This window comes from Falco cherrug, chromosome 10, assembly GCF_023634085.1.
Source record: "Falco cherrug isolate bFalChe1 chromosome 10, bFalChe1.pri, whole genome shotgun sequence".
Classification (NCBI taxonomy): Eukaryota; Metazoa; Chordata; class Aves; order Falconiformes; family Falconidae; genus Falco; species Falco cherrug.
In genome coordinates, this window is record NC_073706.1 from 10,878,766 (window position 1) to 10,896,499 (window position 17,734).

Below are 17,734 nucleotides of genomic sequence, written 5' to 3' on the forward strand. Positions count from 1 at the left end.
TGCACAGAGGCCACCAGGCATCCCACAAAACAAACTGCAACTGGGAGGTGAGTGGCACAGCTCCAGAGCCACAACCAGAGAGCTGGATTTGGCGTTGCCCTTCCTGGGCTGCAATTAAGCTGTTTTCAGTTATTACTAGTGATGTTTTCCCAACTGGCCATCAGCTTGGGGTTGTGTTCTAAGTAACTGGCCAGGCAGAGCATCCAGACGTCCCACCAAAGTCCAGAGGACCTCCGGGTGCTCACGGTGCCCCCAAATTGAAGCCAAGTGTCCACCACTTGCCCACCCAAATCAACGGGAGGGGCTACTTGTAAAAGCCAGGGGCCACTTTCAAAAATGCTGCCACCTTAAACAGAGGTTTGCGATCAGCCAGAGAGGCGGGGAGGAGGCTGGGGAGACCAAGGGCTTAGGCAGAGCCAACAGCTTCAAGCAAAGCCCGGGATTAATTACTGCACACTCCTTAGTCCCAAGAGGGAACCCAAGGTCTGGGTGAATCTATGGGACACCCTTTAGAAACACCAAAAGAAAACCCCCTGCAAGCAGTTAAGTTTTCAATCATTTTAATGTGATCACTGCAATTTGACCACAGTCTCAGAAAGAAAAAAAGTCACACAAATTATCTGTGCTTAGATTTGGGTCAATCTACGCAGTTCTTGTTGATTGATGGTTATTCAAGTTAAGACCTTCTGACCATCAGTGATGTTCTTGGCTGAAAGGCAGGAGCGCAAGTGTTGGACATATTGGTGCAAACCAGGAATGCTTCTTCTGGGATTAAAGCTGCGACACCTGGTCTACTCAAAAGAAAACAGAATCGTACATGCACACACGGACCGAGCATGCAAATACACCAGGAACCAGCTACAGCTTCACGGGAAAAAACATGTCGTGTCAATATAGAGGTTGGCCTGTTATTCAGAAGGCTACTTAACAAGGAAGGGGGAAACCCACACAAATATAAAAAACTGAGAATATTAATTTTCCAATATTAAAAAAAAAATAATTGGAAGAGCTTTTGAAATTACATTGTGTTGGCAAACTTTGATTTTTTGGGTAACAAAGCAAAAGGTGAAGGCAAATTTTCCAAAGTATTGTAAAATTTATTGTATAAGTATTGCAGCTTTTAGAATGACATATAATTGCCACTATCGGTTACTGTTACACAATAAGCGTTTACAACAGATTTTTGTAAATTGGCATCAGAGTACATATTCATACTAAAACAGCAAAATATAGATAAGTACTGCATTGCATGTGCTGTCAATAGTTTACATAAGTTTAAACTTGAACAGAACTCAGGATACAGGACTGCCTATAACAAACTCCAAAGCCAACGCAATGCAACTGGAATTTTAAGAAAATATTAATACAATGAAATGTGTCTATAAGGCAGGCAAATTAGGACTTTAATGTTGTCCTTCATGAGCTTCTATAGTACAGCAAAAATTTGAAGCGCAGTTTCTGGAAAACTTTTTGTTTTTTATAGCTTTGTGTTGTACATAGAAAATCTCTGAGCGATACAGAGACAGAAGAGATTAAAAATTCATTCTGTTATCGCCTAGCATTATTAATGCTACACATCTGGATTCCGTCTTTTCCCAATCCTTAGTAAAAATGTTGGGCTTTTATTTTTCTGGTTTTTAATATAGCAGTTTTAGTGCAATTTTATAGTTCAATACACATAAAAAAGGGTGATTCTCCAGAAAGCAATGAGATTTCCTTATACCCCCACTTAAGACAGAATGAATTTCGTAACACTTGCGGAAATAACACACTAGATTAGTAAAGCTCAATCTTCAAACCGGTGAAATCGAGGGTTGCGAAGGGAACACAAGTTTTACCAGTGTCAGCCCCAAAGGAAACCCATCCCTCCTCACCATCCTGACCCACATTCTCAGCCCAGGCCATTAATATCTGGGGGCACTATAAGGATGCTGTTTGCCGTACTGTATGCCAAGAAACTAAGATTAACAACCCCTTTTAAAGCTAACATGACTTAAACTTTTGAGCAAAAAGGCAGGCTAGGACAAGAGGTTGCTAAGCATTAGCAATGCCTTGTTTTTTCTCTATTTGTTTAAAAATAAATTGTTCTAAAGGGGCCTGAATGTCCCTGCTGGCAGCTGCAAGATGCTAGAGACTCCTACAGAGCAGGACCGCAGCCCAGCTTCCAGCCCAGCCCTCTCCAGAGCTGCACGAAGGCCAGAAGGAAACGAGGAGAGACATCAGCAAGGGTGTGCAACGCAAATCCTCTGCCTCGCTGGCAATACGGGGACATGGGGATTGGGAAGAAATGGACCCCGAGGCCAAAAAGTAACATTAAATAGTAATAATAATAATAATAACAACAGCAACAACAACAACAACAATAATAAAAAAGAACACACCGTTATCTCTAAACACCCATTCAGAACTTGGAGTTGATCGGGGCCCCAGATCTGGTATCTGCACTCGAAATACACAGTTCTTGGGACTGCAAAACAGAGGGATGGGCAGAAGAAAGACAAAAGGTGACAACTTGGCTCCATCGAGGTGGACTCGAGCTGCACCCGCTGCCTGGGACCCCGGCTCCCCCCCCAGGGCACTGCACCGGCAGTGGGAAAGGTGGCAGCCTGGCATGTTTGTGCACGGCGGGGACGGAAAGGCATCCTTTGCAACAGAAATTTGGTGTCAATGAGCCACCTCATTTCATACTCATTAAATCCCCCAAACTTGAGAAAGAGGTAAATGAAACTGGACCCAGGAACTCAACCAACTGACCACTCAACTGCAGATGCTTGGGGTGATGCTTGAGAAATAAAAGCTCTCACTAGGAGTGGGCTGGGGAGAGAGAAAAAAAAAACAGGGAAAAAAACCCAGAGAATCAGTTGAAATATTGAGGACATGAGAGCTGGGTTTAATTGCACTACATTTTTAGATCCTCTCCCACTATCCCTCTGCACCTTTCCAGACCCCCCCACCTCCCGGAGCTCTCCGTGGGGTTTGGTGGCCAGGCAATGCCACACGACAAAGACAATCCGGTTATCAACAAACCTCTGGTCCCCATGACACTGACACCTCCATATTCACTGCTCGGCTTTAAATGTGTGATGCATATTCCACCCAAAACCTGATGAGGTTACCAGGGTTTTTTTGTTGCAAACAAACTAGTTCAGCTCACAGAACAACACCCCCCACCCCCCAAAAAACCCACAACAAACACCCCAACCCCAACAACACTATTCACGCATTTTGGCTCAAGAGGGCAGTAGATATTATATTTGTTTCTCTTTTGGTTGGTACCTCACTTATAATATCCACCACAGCTTCCTACCTCTGCAGGTAGGATAATGTGCATAAACGTGTTCAAGTTCCCTTGGGGACCGGGGGAGCGCGGTGGCAGGGGGAGCAGCCTGCCTGGCCAGGCACATCGAGCTGCTCCGGGGACAGAAGGGACTGGAAAATTGAATGCAAGGTCCAAAGGAGCAAGAGACCAGACGCTGGTTACTTGTGACGCTAAGGATGATTTTGTTTCCCCCTCCCTAAAAAGGGAGGGTTACTGTTTCTTTAATAAGGCACTAAATAGACATGTTACATAAAGGAAAGATACATTTTAAAAACTCGTATAAACTCATCAGTTTTGTACCTTTCGTGACAAACTATTATTCCTTTTCGTGACAAACTATTTATTCCTTTGCACTTTTTTTTTTCTTTTTTTTTTTTTAGGTCTTCAAAATTTAGGGTACATGACTGTAAAGCTACGAAGATTTCAAGAGCTGTGGAAAAGCAGTTTGAAATATTGAGAAGGTACACGACTATTTCTAGGCAAAAATAAAAAAAAAGCAAAAATGATGATCAAACTTCAAGTTCAGCTATTCATCATCTTCTTTAAAATATATATAAATATTGTTCAAATGGTCAGAACTTCAAAACCGTTCTCATGGTTTGTTTTTTTTTTTTTTCAAGTAATAGAAAAGTTGCTTAAAAATAATAGTTATTGCCTTTATATCTTTCATTTATGTCACTCTACTAGATAGCATCCTGCAGAAAATGAAATCACACCCCCTTGTAAAATCTTCGCTCTCTGTAGTTCCCCTACCGACCCTTCCCAACATTCGGAGAGATGCTCTCCCAGCCGGGAGACGGGACTGGGAACAGGTTTTTTCCCTTTTACTTTCTCTCTCTCGTGCTCTCCGGTTTCTCACTCTCTCACTCCATCACATACAAATTCACCATGAGGGTAAAACACCTACCAGACAATATAAAAATGTAAACAATAGCATAGTAAGACAAAATGCTTCCAAAACCAAGATAAATTAAAAGACGCACAACACCCGGCGGGCGGGAGGGCAGGTGGGACCGTGCTGCTGTGGATGAGGGCTCTTCAGAAGAGGTAAAGGGGGGTTGCTTCTAAAGCATTAAGCGTATTTCTTTAGCCTTTAATTAATATATCACAGGAGCAGATTAATTTCCATCTACTGTATCTGATGCCTCTTTAGCTAGGATAGTAAAATAAAAAGTAGTGCTGGCCAGAGGCAGCGAGCTGTGAGACATGGCTGTGCCCGTTTATCCCAAATAGAGGTTTGGGAGGTTAATACAAAATGAAAATTACTTTCACCACCACGACACTTTCCATGAGATATTTAAACCCCCGCTGAAAGGCAGCCAGTGGGTACATTACCATTTACTCCCATTAACTTCCATAATCACCGTTTTAGCTCCAAATAGGGCCCTCCAGTTGAACATTGAAAGAAATAAACCAAAAAACACTTTGTTCCTTCAGACACAGAAGTTTATTCTCATCCCCACCACCCCCCCTCCAAAAAGTTAGAGGTTGTAAAAAAAAAAAAAAAAATCAAGTAATTTTTGTCTGCTTCAGCCATTACTGACTCTCAGAAGCAGGGAGTTTTTATTTTACCTTTTTACTCCAATAATCCTACCAGATGACATACAGACACACACCAACTCCTCTTGCTTTGTAGGGAATGTATAAAGCCGTGACTGTCAGCGGCCACGCGCAGGGACTCTGGAAATTAAGGATTTGCATAAGATGCAGTCTCGCTCACCGCTCCTCCCCAGGCTGGCATCTCCACTTCAGCGTTTTTCCACCCCCTCCAGCTACTTTGTTCTTCACTTCGACATATATCCCTTAACAGGTTCATGGTAGACATGATAGAGGCTTTGACCAACACAAGCACTGACATATTTATATTAAAAAATAGTGCAAAATTTCAACATTTATATAAATAACTCTAAACCCCTGCTTTTGATTTTTTTTGTTTTTTGTTTTTTTACAATGTAATACACGCTTTTTGAGTTGGCACTCAAAAAATTGCCATTTTTCTTCTAGTTCAGAAAACAACTTTTTTTTTTTGAATAGGCCTCTTCTAATACAAAAATACTCCTGCTCCTTACACATACACTTTCTCTTATTTTTAATATATATTTATATATTTATATTGCAGATCTTTAAACAAAATGTTTTTTGTGCAAATATTTTGTCTTTAAAGATAAGTGAAATAATCAAACAAAAAAAAAGCATTCACACAGCTCAACTAGAAACAAAAAAAAAATGGACTACAGTTGATTTTTTTTTTCCTTTTTAAACGTCTAGACACAGCTCAATAAAGAAATGTTTTTGCAAGCTTGGTAGGCTTGTGCATTCAGACCAGACATAACAAGTAAATATTTATACATGGAGAGATGGGGAAGGGCTTTTTTTTTTCTTTGCTCATCTTCCTCAACTCTCTCTCTCTCCTTTTTCTTTTACCCAGAAGTGCAGAGTGTTTCATTTACTTTCTTGCTTTTTTTTCTTTTCTTTTTTTTTTTTTTTTTTTAAAAGGGGTGCCCTTTTTGTTTCTCCTTCTCTTTGTTCCACGCGGTTGTGCTCTCAAGGCCATTGATTTGTGAATGATGGAGTCTGCTGCCCTCCAGGATAGAGGGCATCCCGTTGTTGTTCTGCTGGTGCTGGTAAAATGTCGACCCAGGGTAGTGCCCTATCACCTCGCTGTACGTCGGCGGTGGTCCCTCCATCCTACCATTGCTCCCATAGCAGGTCGCACTGATGCCAGAGTTACTGCTGGGGGGGCACGGCCCCCCATACACGGAGTTATCTATCAAGTCACTGTCGAAGATGGTTCTGTTGGGGGGGGCCCGGACCGATTCTCTGTTGAGCTCCATTTGCTGCTCGGGGTCTCGCAGCTGCAGCGTGCAGGGTCCCTGGTATGGGGGGGGCTCCTCGCCATCCGACAGCGAGATGGTGGGTGGCAGGTCGATCTCGTGCTGCATGTAGGGGTAGGTTGGCTGGAATCTGTTAAATCGGTCCCTCTGCAGAAAGGATGGCACTGCCAGGCGGTCGCTGGGTCTCGGGGTGTAGATTTGCTGCTGGAAGGGAAAGAAAAATGAGAAAAAGGGCAAGAAGCACGAGCCACCGCAAGCTGGGACAGCTGGGAAGGCAGCACTCGCATCCGCATCGCTCTCACCTCTGTTATTCCATTCCCCGAGACGGTGCTTTCTGAAGGCCACAGGCTTCCCTCCTGCATTGGAAAGGAGAAGAGAGCACAGAGTGAGTCTGACTGCGGGCAGCGGTTCAACTCCTTCAAACAGCTCGCGCCAGGTTTCACCCTGCACCAGAGCCCAGGTAAGGCAGGGCCACGGCCGCCAGCAACACACCGGTGCCCTGGTTGCAGCCACGCACAGCACCAGCACCACCCTCCCCACGGCAGGCAGCCAGCTCCAGCGGGGCATCAGCTACTGCTGCCCAGGCTGGGCACCCTATGGCTATATGCTACAGGTACTAGTGTACTGCCACCAAAAACAACACTTCCGATTAAAATTTCCCTCCATTTTCACCTCCATTTACATTTAATAGATCACTTGCAGAATGAATGATGAGAACGGCACCAGCAAACAACACTCTCCCATTTGCAGACTTCCCCCCTCTCACCCACGCCCACCCAGCATGTTTCTCTCCCTGGTTCAAACATGCCATAGGAGTATTTTTCAATTTGTGATCCATGAGCCGTGGGTGATTCACAAGACATCAGAAAATGCTCCACGAAATAATGACAAGATTATAATTAAAAAAAAAAAAAAAGAAAAAAAGAAAAACCTCACACCCACATTCTGATGCACATAATCAAGGAAATCATGGGAAAATAAAGATAATGAGTGAATAACCAAATGTTAAGTCTAAATCTGATTTGGCTAAAAAAAAAATAAATAGTAATATCTGTAGCAACAGGATGGTTCTAGAGTATTTTTTCCCCAAAAGGGTAACTGGCCCTTGGCTCAGACTGAGAAACCGTGGTCTAGAGGCTTCCTTGCACTGCTGCCAGCATCACCCTGATCCTGCGATCTGAACCCAGGTGCCAACCACCCCAGGCACGATAAAGCCACAAAGCCAATTCCCCCCAAACCATGAGGTTACTGTACAATTCATGATCAAAACAAACAAAGGTTCTTCCCATTTGCTGATGATACTCTGAGTGTACACAGTTCACCCTAGATGCTTCTGCCTTCAGAACTAAAATATTTAAATATTGCTAATATTCAAATAGAGCAACATCCCTTCGGTAGGCAGGGCTGGAGGAAAACAAGCCAGAAGGCTCCGAATTACGACCTGGAATAGCTGGCACTGCTCATTTCCTTGCAGGTGAGTCTCCAGTTCTGGCACCAGCGAGTCAGGCAGAAGTATTTACCACCAGTGGAAAAAAAAAAATGCCAAGGGCATTTCTCTTCCCCTTTTTCCCTGTAAAGCATCCCACCCAGAGGCCATCCCCAGGCCCAGCCTAGCAGCAGGGCTCTCCTGAGGAGCAAACCGCAACTGCCGCTGCCATGAAAATGCCCGTTTCTACAATAACGGTGCCGGTGGCGCGGGCAGCCTGGTGCCGCGGTGAGAGCCTGTGAAGAGCTGCAATGGTACCGCAGCCCCAGGGACACCTTCACCGATAAACTCAGGAGGGATTTTGCCTGCCTGATGCTCCCTGGACCTCACCCAGCTGTGAAGCACATCTGGCCTCGTACCAGGCTGCGGCATGCAATGGGAACTGTTGCCACGCACCTTTGTGGCTACCTCGGTGAGCAGCTGCTTGGCACGGCCGCTGTCCCCAGCAGTGCCCCCACCAGTGGGCAGAGTGGGGGGCCCTGGGGGCAGAGACACCCCAAGCCCTGTGGCAGGAGCCTGCGTACCCACGCATCCCACAACGCAGCACCAGCCCTGCATTACAATCTCCAAAACGTCTGCCCATTATATCCCTCCCCCCTTTTTCTTCTTTATTCTCCCCAACTTTGGAATATATTTTCTCTTGTGGCATCGCACACGGTATCAGATATGGAGAGAATCCCATCAGGTTCCTGTTTTTGAAGCTCAGTTCTGCACATAAACCTCAAGGCAGTCCTGTTGCCAGTGCAAGGAAAACAGTGATTTATATGGAAATGAGATGGCCCAGATTCTTCCCACTTCTCAGGGTTTTTTAGGGAACATCTCCTTGGAGCAGCAGAGGTTAAGTGCCGCAATACCGGCACCATCCATCCCCCGCTGCAGCTCATGAATGCGCCAGTTGAGCTGTGTGCCGCATAGCCCTTCCTGAGCACCATAGCCCTTCCTGAGCACCGCAAGGCTGCTTTTTATACAGACCTTGAGACTTCACTATGCAACTGTTTACACAGGCATCAACTGTTTAGTCTGCTCCGCTTTACATGTACTTCTTGCCTGCAGGGGTAGTCAACAGTCAAATTCCCCCAGCAGCCAAAAGACCCAAGAGAAACTGCATATGCCACAGACCAAGTCCTTGCTCCTAACCCCCTGCTCAGCCACAGCACCAACACCAAAAGGCACAGGGAGGGTTTCCAGCGTTCCCACGCACACTGCCCTGCCAGCCCTTTGCCTCATCCCCAAGGATGCCGGAGCAGTGGGCAGGAGCGGGAAGCACTCCCAAAATTGTGTTTACTTTGCCATGCCCCCGTGGCAGACTTCCTAAGCAGCGAGTACCCCGCTGCCTTCTGCTAGATGTTTTATATTTAACTTGGCAGTGGGCAGTGCCATGGCAATATCCCATCTGCTTCCCCCTTTCCCGGGAGTGATGTCAGCCAGCTCCCGCGAGGGCGGCTGCAGCCCGGCACTTCCCAGTGTGCGGAGCATCGCTGCGCTCCCCTGGGGCTGCCCGCTGCGGCTGGCGACGGCAAGGGCACGTGCACACTCCGACCCCAGCTGCTCCACACAGGCAGTCCCCTACCCCCATGTACCTGCTGCCCCAAGCCCGCACCCCACATCCCACCCAGGCACGGAGAAGAAAAGCTCTGGCTCACACCAGCGCATCTGTTTGTACAGATGAGGTCCAGGCACGAGGCTCCGGGTGACACGTGGATGCAAGAGAAGCAAACCCCTACAAACACCATTAAAATGAGATCCACAGTGAGATAAGGAGCAGGCGGCAGACCCATTTTCTGCAGGAGCTGTATCTCTGCAGCTGTTATTAATCACTTCTCCCGGGACTGCGGGGTTTGACCCAACAGGCTCACATCCCCACGGCTGACTGACCACAAGTACGCTCGCCGACACAGACCTGCTGCGTCACACGCTACTGTGAAGCCCATCTGGGTAACGGCACATCTCTCCTAAAAACTCGATAGTGGGATTAAAATTGCTGGAAATTGATAGTCAGAGGAGGGCAAAGCCCCAGAGACAGAAAACATACATACGTTTAGCGTTCATGCTTTGGCCATGGGATGGCTACACAGCCCCACTGAGCCATACAAAACTGCGCTGCACATGAAGGAGCAGTACCGCTGTAAATCCTCATCCTCGGGGTTCTCATTGCTCATCCCTGATTTCCAGAATATTTAGGACTTGAATTCATCTCAACAATAGCTGAGTTTTCTAGACTATGGTTTTCTGAAATGAAAGCTGAGATTCTGCTGTCTGATGAGCAATACGGCTGTAAAAGCCTCCGCAAGTATTCCAGGACTCACTGCAGAACCTAAAATTACTTTTTAATTTCTTTTTACAGATCAATCTTCGACTTTTATAGAACCGCTTGTTTTAGTAATGTCAGAGAATTTTCTCTGTAAAGCTGCATGGTGCAGATTAAGCCTCTGAGCCCTCAGGAGGACTTACATTTTCCATTTTGGGGGCCAAAGGTATGTTTGGAAACTGCATTTAAACCACTTTTTCTTGGGGGAGTGGGATATCACTGTTCCAAAGGTGCAGGGACGGTGGCATTCTTACTGTAAAAAAGTTTAAGTGGCATTTCTTAAGTATTCTTAGTTCTGGAAAAACAAAGTACTTGTTATAAGGAGACAGAGTATGAGAACACTGAGAACAGTGATGGAGAAACACATGACATAATACAAGAATTCCTCGCTAGCAAGAACCGCATTAAAAAAAACCTTTAGGGAAATTAACTTCTCCTTCAGTTGTAATTTTTGAGCTACAACAACAAAGAAGGACAACTCCAGCAGACCTAGCAGCGTCCTGACCATGGGATGAACTACTTTAATATTTCAAAAGATGAAAAGCATGTACACTGCTCCGGTGCCCGCCCATGGCCACAACAGCAAAATGAAGTCTGGGATTTAAAAAGCCCAACACCAGTTCAGTGCAAGTTTAATGGCTTACATGAACTGGTATCCAGCTCGGCACAGCCTCTGCCTGCCAGCCTTCAGTGATTATTTAGACTGGAGCTGTTTTCTACAAAAAGACATGCTGTGCCGAATCTGAAAGGAACTACCTTTAAGATCTTTATTATAACTGATCCCACTGTACCGAGCTCCCACTTAACACACAAGGGGCTTCTCCGTCCCACCGGGAGGGTGCTCAGGCCACAAGGAAGCCCGGCTGCCACCCCATCAACGCTGCGCTGGCAGCACAGACGGCGGCAGGGAGAAGGGGAAGAATTATAAAGAGGAGAGAAAAAAAAGCCCCAGAATGGTATATTCCCGTTTCTCTCCTTAGCTCTGAGGAAGGTTTTGAAGACTCCACATCCCCACTGAGGTCCAGCAGAGGTGCTGAGAGAAACCTTTGCTGAAAAGCCATTTAATTGCTGATGTGTCTGAAGGCTGAGTAAGTAATGAAGCTGTTTCGGTGTGCGGACTGGGCCAAAAAAATGCATGGAAATTTTGACCTGGTGATATTTTATAAAGAAAAAAATAATTAACAAGAAAAAAGTTTTAGAAAGAAAAAAATTTTAGAAGAAAAAAAGGCATTGTTTTTTAAACAGTCAACAGTTATTGATTCGACTTGAAATTTTTGTTCAATCTCCACGTGATTTTCTCTTCTCTTTCCATGTTAGCCTTCTCTCCTCTTTTTAAAGAAAATACAAAACAGGCCACTTCAGAAAACAGAAATTGGTATAACAAAATAAAAAAGGCTTGATCTGATATTTGCTTTGAAAATGTAAAATGAAACAATTTTGTGTTGTTCAAGTAAAACATTCTGAACATGATAAGACAGTGAAAAAAAATCTGAAAGCAGAAAACAATCTTTCTGCTATTTTTAAGAATTCCTGTGCCTGTAACATTCTGCTAGTGTTGGAAGCGGGTGCATGGGGTGGTAAGAAGAGAGAAGATTTCTGTAACTCCGGGAGGAGCTGGGATAGACGCGCGGGGGTTAGCTCTGATCCCCGAAGAGGGCAGGAGCTCGAGCGATCACCACCCTCGCACCGGCTGGTTTAACACAGGATCACGCACTCCCAGCACCTTGACCTTGTTGCACAGCATCAATAGATGACCATGAGCTGAGCTCACTCCAGAGACATGCTCCATCACCCACAAAACAAAGGGTGGTTGAATTGAGCTTGGGGGTTGCACAGCTCTTCTTCCCAAGAGGAGTCTTCCTCACTTTGGCACAGAGCGTTCGATAAGGGACCTTCGCCAGCTTGTGTAACGTGACAAAAAGAGCAGCTACAGAGCAGAGGGAAAGGCTGCACCCTGGGTGTCTGCTGGCTGGGCAGCCTTCAGCAGTGCTGTACTGAAGACTTATTAAATAAAAGATGCTACATATCTTTCTCTCACAAAAAAAGAAAAAAAAAAGAAAAGAAAAAATATAAGAAAAAAAAAAGCAAGCTATCCCAGTATTTCAGCTTTTTCCTGCAGTGAGCATGGATTTGACACAACAGAGCACAGCCCCACTCAGACCACCGCACGGCAGCACCGGTGCGCCCAGCCTGCCATGGAAGCCTGCGGAGGGGAGGGCGTGAGTCAGTGACCTTGAGGAAGCCCTATCGTTTAAAGAGCTTTAAAAGCCTTCAACATGAAAGCTAAAAAACCAAGTATCAGTACGAGATATCCCTGCACTGAAGACAGAGCCATGTAAGCAGCGGTGAACAGTACATGCTAGCCCTCCAAGAAAACGTGATGCCTTTTCTCTGTAGGTTCTGGTCAATCTCTGAGCTGCTGCATTTGAGGAAACTGCATAAACCAACATCTGCCTTAAGGCTGGGGAGGCTTCCCCTTGGGTCCCCATCACAGGTACAATTAACATGTTTCTCCTCAGGCTTTTATGAAGCAGGGAGTCTGGGTTACACAGGGAACCTCTTGAGCATCCCTTTGGAAAGATTTCTGCTTGTCTGGTTGACCAGTGTTTTCTGACCCCTGCATCACAGTAACGGCAGCACTGCTGGTGAAAACTGCAGAAAGCCTTTCAGGATTTCCTGGTCTCTTTGAGGCAGGCAATACATTTTTTATAGTCATCTGAGACACTCCAACTGGAGCCATCAAAGGACTCAATAGTTTGGGGTTGTTAAGGGCAAGGCATATGCACCCGAACCAGCTGAGGGTACGTGGTGGTTTCAGGAACAGGACACACCAAGAACAGCCTCATGTTGTTACTTGACCAATGTGAAATCCAGACTGCAAAGCTCAGGGCAAAGCCAGAGGCTATGGGTGTCCATACATTACAATATACAGCACCCTAAAGAGCCAGAAGCATCCCTGAGACGACCACCCCCAATAACAGAGACAGAATATGATGCCAGACCCAACCTGGAGGGTGCCTTTTTGTGCAGTGCCAAGTGGCACGTGGGCAAACACCACCCCATAAATGAATGCCTTTGGCTCCAATGCTTCCCCAGTGTCACATCACTGAGCAAACGGCGCGGGACAACATGGGTTGGAAGAGCAGAGTGTGACTTACTGATGAGAGGTTCTCGTCCCTCCGCCTGCCCTGGCTGTGCCGGCTGATGAAGGATCGCGCAGAGAGTTTGTAGTGGTTCAGCAGACATGTGATCACCACCACCATCACCATCATCACCACCACGATTATGATTATCTGTACAAACTCCAACTCCGCTGCAAGAGAGAGAGAGACACTTTAAGCCACCAGAAAAAGCAGCATTAATTAAGCACAAGAATTAACGTAGCCAAGACACCAATGACACCTGCATCCTTCCCCCATAAAGCTCTCACATATGCCTGTGTGGGCTCTGTATGCTTTGAACCCAACTACTTACTAAAAAACTCATTAATTCACTTCTTCATTGCCACAGAAAAGTCTCTAGGGGGGATCTTTAAAAACAATCTACAAAGCAGGGTGTTTCCATGCTACTGTGCAGCCAGGACTTCCCAAAGCCCTCCCAGCTTTAGTCTGCAGGATGCCCCCTCTGCCGGGTACAAAACCAGCAGCATCTCAGTGCTGAGTGTGCCTTGCTCGGGGCCATGGAGCCAGGAACTGGCGTAATTCATCCTGATGAAACAATTTAGCTAAATGCAAGATAAATTTCTGCAATTCTCTTCCCATCACCACCACTCTTTCCTCCATGGAGGACCGGACTGAAATCCTCCTCGGCACACGCTTGCACAGGCACGTGTCCGCTCTGTCACAAGGGTTGGACAGTGGCACAGGGAGCCCATGGCACAGCACAGCAGGCACCAGCGTGGGCAGCCCCCTCCCTCTGACGCCAGCCCATCTGCCACAGGGTGCAGACAGGGAGACCTCCTGCTCTTTGGTGAGATGCCAGACGGGTGCGACATGGCTGCCCATGGGGGCCACATCCCGGAGCTCCAGACATCCCTCGGCTCAGGGCTCGGCCAGCTGACAGTGGCAGCTTGAGTGGCTTGAACTGGCATAAAGGAAAACTGCCAAAAATCCTCCAAACAAACAAGAGCAAGCAAACAGACTGTCCAGTTAACTCCGGAGCCACTTGGCAGGAGGCAGTAAGAAGTCGCTCCTAAAATTTCCTAAGGAAATAATTCCTCACACCTCTCTGAGGCTATGGAAAATTGAGTACTGCAGGCAAACGTAGCACTGGGGTCATTATTTCCATGCACTTGGCACCCAGAGAGCAGATGCCATCCCTGAACCACTCAGTTGCTCCCCTCAAGCCCCCTCTTGCCCAGGACCGGGCAGTAGCAACTCCAGTGCTCATCATAAAGGAGGAGCCAGATCAGCAAAATTCAATCATTCTGGGGATTTAAACTTTGTTTGCTTCTCAGTAGGGACAACTATAAAATCCAGTTTTGGAAAGCTGTGCCCTCAGCTATCACAGATGCTGCCATCTGTATTTTATCTACACAGACACACACACGTATATATCTGTAGATACATCGGAAGCCACATCATGCCTCAAAGGGCAGCATCACACCGCTCGTACCAGCTGGGGTGGCTTCTGCTGAGTCAGGCAAATTTAATTTTATTTTTTTAATGGAAAGTTTTCTCCTGGCAGGTGGCATTTAAGTGCCAGTAAAAGCAAATAAATGTCAGGACAACAGTCCAGGTGGTGAGCGCTGCCAGTTACCTGGGAGCTCATTCTGCTAAACAGCAGCTATTTCTGCCATTGCCCAAAATGCTTAACCAGCTCTGCCCACCACCTTCAAAAAGCAGAATTATGCCTTGAAAGCAGGAGCCTTGTCTGTCACTTCAAAGTTAGATGTATGAATGACTTGGAGCCCATACCCTTACAGCACCCCTAAAACGCAGCTGCCTCTACACTGTGAGACTGCATGTGGGGTAGGAAACATCGCAAAGGAATTCTGCCTTAAAAATGCCTTTTAGCTAAAGGCATCTTCTTAAAAAGGAGCTTCTGGGTCTTTCCCAGCAATCCCAGCAAGGTGCCCAAATGCCACTGTGAGGGGAAGATCCTGGAAAAAAATATGTTCCCAACAATTTACGATTCAGCCCCAAAGGGGCGGCACAGCTTGCCCGTGGGAACAATGGGTGACCAGACCCAAGAGCTGCCATGGGTGCCCTGTGCTGGAAGAATGGGCTGAAACAGGAGCTCATTCCTTCTAGACACAAATGAGATTGACCAGATACACAAACGCGCCAAAACTTAAAAGGCTGGGAAAAGAGGATGATGCAAAACCATTAAAAAAAGGCACAGTGTCTCTTCCCATGTTGCCCCCACCACGTAGGAGTGTCCCTGCACAGCCCAAAGGCACGTCCAGTTCCAGCTGCACCCAGAGGCACCCAGAGCATCCCTGCTAACCTCCAGCACCCAAGCAGCAGGGTGAAGCCCCAGAACCCCAGCCAGCCATAGCTCCCCTGGGTGCTCTCCAGGCCACCCACAAAGCCAGACCCCAGGGGGGCACCAACCCAGAGCCTCTCTGCCTCACCTACACGTGGGCAGCAGAGCCCACAGACTGGAGAACAGCCACCCAGCTTTTTGCGGAATTAATTACAGAAAAGACAAAACAAAAAACAACCACAGTTTTTTAGGAAGATGAGTCAATTTAGCCTCAAAATGCAGCATGTGCTTTGGCCACGGTAAGAAAACACAAGAAAAAATATAAATTAAGCCAGTGATGGAAAACTTCCTTTTCTGTTGAAAGAGGTTATATTTCTGAAGAAAGCCAGGACCAAGGCAGCTGTAAAGGAAAGTTCCTTTCCTGGGACAAGAGGTCCCTTACATGAACAAACAAGAAAAAACCACTCAACACATTTTGTATTTGGCTTCCTTGCTGAACTGCGCACGCTGCTTTGTGACAGGTGAGGTTTTGGCCATCAGGAATCGCTGCCCTATTTCCTTCCTAGGAAGGAGCACACACAAGATGGGTCATTTACAAATGACCTAAGCCAAGCTTCCTGCACACATGTACAGGCATATAATGAGCAGTGCCCGAAGCAGAAGAAAGGGTGGGAATTCTGTCAGGATCCAGGACAAAACACCGGCATCACATCCATCCCCATCCAGTCCTGAACGCTGGTTATCCCGGCTCTGGGACTGCTGTAATTGGGTGTTACAGAACAGTTGCCAAGGTAAGTCACAGTACGATTACCAGAACGAAGGGGACACTGCTCTCCCGCAAGGATGCTGCTCCTGCCCTATCTCTCCTGGTCACCTGGACAGGCTGGACCCCCCAGAGACCACAGGGTGAGGCCAGGAGGTGCAGGCAGTGTTTGGCCATGCTTCATGCCTTGCTCTTCAAACTCTAAATTGCGTTACTTCAACACTGAATCTAGTCTAAACATTACAGCCATCACACTGGCGTTGTCAGCAGAGGAGCGATTTTCGTATCTCACTTTGTGGGAGGAGGGAGAACAATTAAGCTGCAAATTAACATTCTGTAAATGCGTTTGGTGAAATGTGTCTGAACGATAAAACCTGATCAGCTCCCCCCACTTGGACCTTGGCCTTTTCATACCAACGGCCTGACTCTTCTTTGATCTCTTTCGTCAGCATGGGGAAGCAAACAGCTCAATCGCTGCAGCGGAGGAGATCTACCCATGTCCTGCAACACAGATGAGGGCCTGAGCATTTAAGTACCATATATGAGAAAGGTATCTGCCCCTGTCTTCTTTGGCGGTGCTGCTGAAATGAGAACTTCTTCCCAATGCTGTACATATACATGAAGTGGCCAAACCCACCAGGAACCTCCGCTCTGCACCAGGAGGAGCGCAGGGAGGAGCAGAGGGCAGCCGGTGCCCAGGGTTCTGCTCTACCCCAAGCCCAGCCTGCGAGGAGCAGCACAGCCTTGCAGCACCTAGAAGCAAACACATCGGGTATGTTGAGGGTTTAATCCCAAGAATGCTCACGTTGCCCAAGCTGGCCTTTGGAAAAATAAAACAAAAAATCAAACCAAACCAAGAGAAGTCCCCACACACTCAATTTGTGCTTTTCAAGTTTCAAGAGACTCATACCCACTCGAGGCATCAAAGCTGCTGCCAACTCTCCCTCTGTTTTAACTTGTCTTCGTGGGCTTCATTTGCAGAAGGGGGAAACAAACCCCAACGCACTGAAAAGCTGGATATACTTGGTAAGATTTTATCCAAGCAGCTCAGTCAAACTAATGAAGAAAGATCATTAAAATCCCAAACTTTCAGTTAATACGTTATTATACAAGTGCAATTCAGCTGCTATGCTAATAAAAAGCCTTTGGGGAATGAAAAACAAGCCAAACTGCAAAGCACATAATTTATAATTCTACTGGTATTCTTAAAAAAAAGCAACACACACAACAAAACAAGAAAAAAATACTCAACACATTTTGTATTTGGCTTCCTAATCATTGTCACTTTTCAATTAGAAGAGACCTCATTCCATTTCTCTCTGTAATTTTCCCCAAGGGAAGTGTTATAAATGCACTAGGCTTTACAAGATGGGCATATTCAGCCTCCAAATGCAAAGTAAGGTCACACTAATTTAATTTTGCATAATTCTTATTCCAGAACACATTTCAAACTAACAGGTTCAGACATCACATTGAAGTGACACAACCTGCTTTTCTGTATTTTCTGTCTAGACGCTGCAGCTCTGGGAGTTGGTCAGCATGCGTGCAACTGTTTTGCAACTAAGCATTTTTCCCCCAGATTCTCCTAATCCCGAAA

The 17,734-nt window shown here is 46.4% G+C and overlaps 1 protein-coding gene across 3 annotated transcripts in view; it reads right to left on the minus strand.

The window, feature by feature from the left end:
• Positions 1-543: 543 nt before the first annotated feature.
• PMEPA1 (prostate transmembrane protein, androgen induced 1) overlaps positions 544-17,734 on the minus strand; it is a 52,454-nt gene continuing 35,263 nt past the window's right edge. For 2 of the 3 annotated variants that reach the window (XM_055722677.1, XM_055722675.1), the window contains 3 exons: positions 13,106-13,260; positions 6,456-6,509; positions 544-6,357 (listed from right to left, as the gene is read on the minus strand). In XM_055722677.1, coding sequence (XP_055578652.1) covers positions 5,809-6,357; positions 6,456-6,509; positions 13,106-13,260 — 758 coding nt within the window. In that variant the 3' untranslated portion in view covers positions 544-5,808. The remainder of the gene's footprint in view (positions 6,358-6,455; positions 6,510-13,105; positions 13,261-17,734) is intronic. The other variant, XM_055722676.1, reaches the window with a different exon arrangement.